Genomic DNA, 2,273 nt, shown 5'->3' with positions numbered 1-2,273 from the left:
TAGTAGGAGGAAATATGTAAAAAACCTTAAACTAAAGCCCATCATGGATGCTCTTTTCTTTTCTATGGATGTCTATAGTTGTAACTAATTATTATATTTTAACAATTGTCTGTTTTAAATTAGCGGAGCATCAATTACAAGTCAAAAACAATATCCAACTTTAACTTTGTGTCTAAAACTATTGAAACTCCAAAATCAACAACTATATGATGGTATTTGAATCTAAAGCTAGCAGACTTCCCACCATCTATAAATAGCTACATCTTATCATTCATCAACGCACACTTTTAACAATGAAAATAATCATCATATTCTCAGTACTTGCATTTATCATCTTAGCAGCCAGTTCAGCTCCTGCTCCCGTGGTGCTCGATTTCTATGGACAAAGCCTCCGCGCAAGGGCCAAATACTACATTAAATCAGCAGATGATGACGATTTGGCTGGCGGATTCGGTCTGGTGGGGGTCCTAAACAAGTCTTGTCCAGCTGTAGTTGGACAAATGACAGATAATATGGGCCTCTGGTTAACTTTCCATCCGGTCGACCCCAAGGAACGCGTGATCCGTCTTTCCACAGATGTTAACATTAAGTTTTCAGGTTCCAACAGCTGTCATGAGTCCAATGTATGGCAGTTGAAATATCATAAAGCTCTGGAACAGTATGTTGTGATGGTGGGAGGTGTTGAAGGAAACCCGGGGCCAAAAACGGTGAATAACTGGTTTAAGATCGAACAAGGTATCTATGGCGGTTATAGGTTGGTTTTCTGCCCGAGCGTCTGCAGCGACTGTAAGGTTATTTGCGGGGGCATTACTACCGGCCCGGATGTCGAAAATCTTGCACAACATCAAGGGCCACCTTTGATATTCTCTAATAGTACTGATCCGTGGCCTTTCTCTTTCTACTTCAAATATTAATTATGTTAAGGGCTGATGCTTGTTATAACCTTTTTTGTTTGTCTGTTGTTGTTTCTTTCTGCAGTTTGTTTCTCTATCTTTTTTGGCTGTAGCCCTCTTAGTTCCTTGCTGAGAGGGATTTTGTTTGGTTGAATATATAAAAAAGTTTCATCTTGCCTTTCAAAATAAAATGTAACGAGCCACCTTAATTTATTGCTGTTTATTGTTGGTGCACTTGTGTCTGTACTTTGTCTGTATTCGGTCACGATGTAAACGATGTCCTGATTAGTGTTGTAAGTTGACCAAGTCAACCATCCTCCGGTTTGACTTGGACAACAGTTGGTAAATGTTGAAGGATGTTCTGTGTCGAAGGATAGCTCATCGAAGGATATTGTAGATCCTTCGATGGCATCGAAAGATAGGCTTCGAATGATAGACCTCGAAAGGTGATCTTTCGAGGTCCCTGCTGATCCTTCGAGTGACTTGTCATCGATAGATGATCCTTCGGACCATCTATCGGATCCTTCGGACCAGACATCATGGGCTGGGTATAAATACCCATGCAGTGTGTTGAGTTCATAAAAGACAGACACTTAGATAGATTCACACACTCGAGAGATTGAGAGCTTGGAGAGCATTCTGTCCGGAACTCACACACACACTTTGAGAGTTTACATGTTAGATTTGTAAACATTGTGCTTGTAACCGAAACCTTCATTTGTATTAATACAAGTTGTGTTAATCGGTGAACCCTTGTGTGTTGTGCTTTATACTTGTTTCATCCCGGTTTGCTTGCTAGCTTGGATTCCGCACTCGCTAGTGGGTTAGTATAACAAGGTTTGAGGTTCGTCATCCTCCGACAAGGGACCTACAAGTGGTATCAGAGCTTGGCTCTTTACCTTGTTTAAAACCGGGTTATTCAAGTTCTTGGTGTGTGTTTGAACACTTGGTTTAACACCCGTTTTTGTTGGTTTTTCTACACTTTTAAACTGGAAAACGTGTTTTAAACTTACCGGGAGTGTTCATAAGTGGGTTGGGTAACTTAAAACTTGTTTTTAAGTGTCTTTGTGTTTTCCGGCGAAAATTCCGGTTAAAGCTCCGGTGACGGGTTTTAGGATAAGGTTTCCTTTTTGGGCAAATTATCTTTCAAAATCTTAGTTGGTGGGAAAGTTGTCAGCCTGCCATACTCTTTGCCGAAAGTTGACCTTACCTACCCATCACCTTTTTCACCAACCTGTCACATCAGCGTCAGTGTGTCAGACTCTCTCGAAAGATATCTTTCGACATCGAAAGATCATCTTTCGACCATCTTTCGATCAAGGAAGGCTCGAAAGACTATCATCCTTTGACCCATCCTTCGAAGTCTGAAACATATCCTTC

General features: G+C 40.9%; 1 protein-coding gene across 1 annotated transcript; it reads left to right on the top strand.

Moving 5' to 3' along the window:
* The first annotated feature begins 293 nt into the window (after positions 1-293).
* On the top strand, positions 294-1,087 carry LOC110864349 (miraculin). Its single transcript, XM_022113394.2, has one exon. The coding sequence runs from the start codon at positions 294-296 to the stop codon at positions 912-914; it is 621 nt and encodes a 206-aa protein (XP_021969086.1). The 3' UTR covers positions 915-1,087.
* Positions 1,088-2,273: the final 1,186 nt, after the last annotated feature.

The sequence above is a fragment of the Helianthus annuus genome, chromosome 6 (assembly GCF_002127325.2).
Source record: "Helianthus annuus cultivar XRQ/B chromosome 6, HanXRQr2.0-SUNRISE, whole genome shotgun sequence".
NCBI classification, from domain to species: Eukaryota; Viridiplantae; Streptophyta; class Magnoliopsida; order Asterales; family Asteraceae; genus Helianthus; species Helianthus annuus.
The sequence above is the reverse complement of the archived record's forward strand: the minus strand, read 5'-3'. Positions and strand labels throughout refer to the sequence as shown.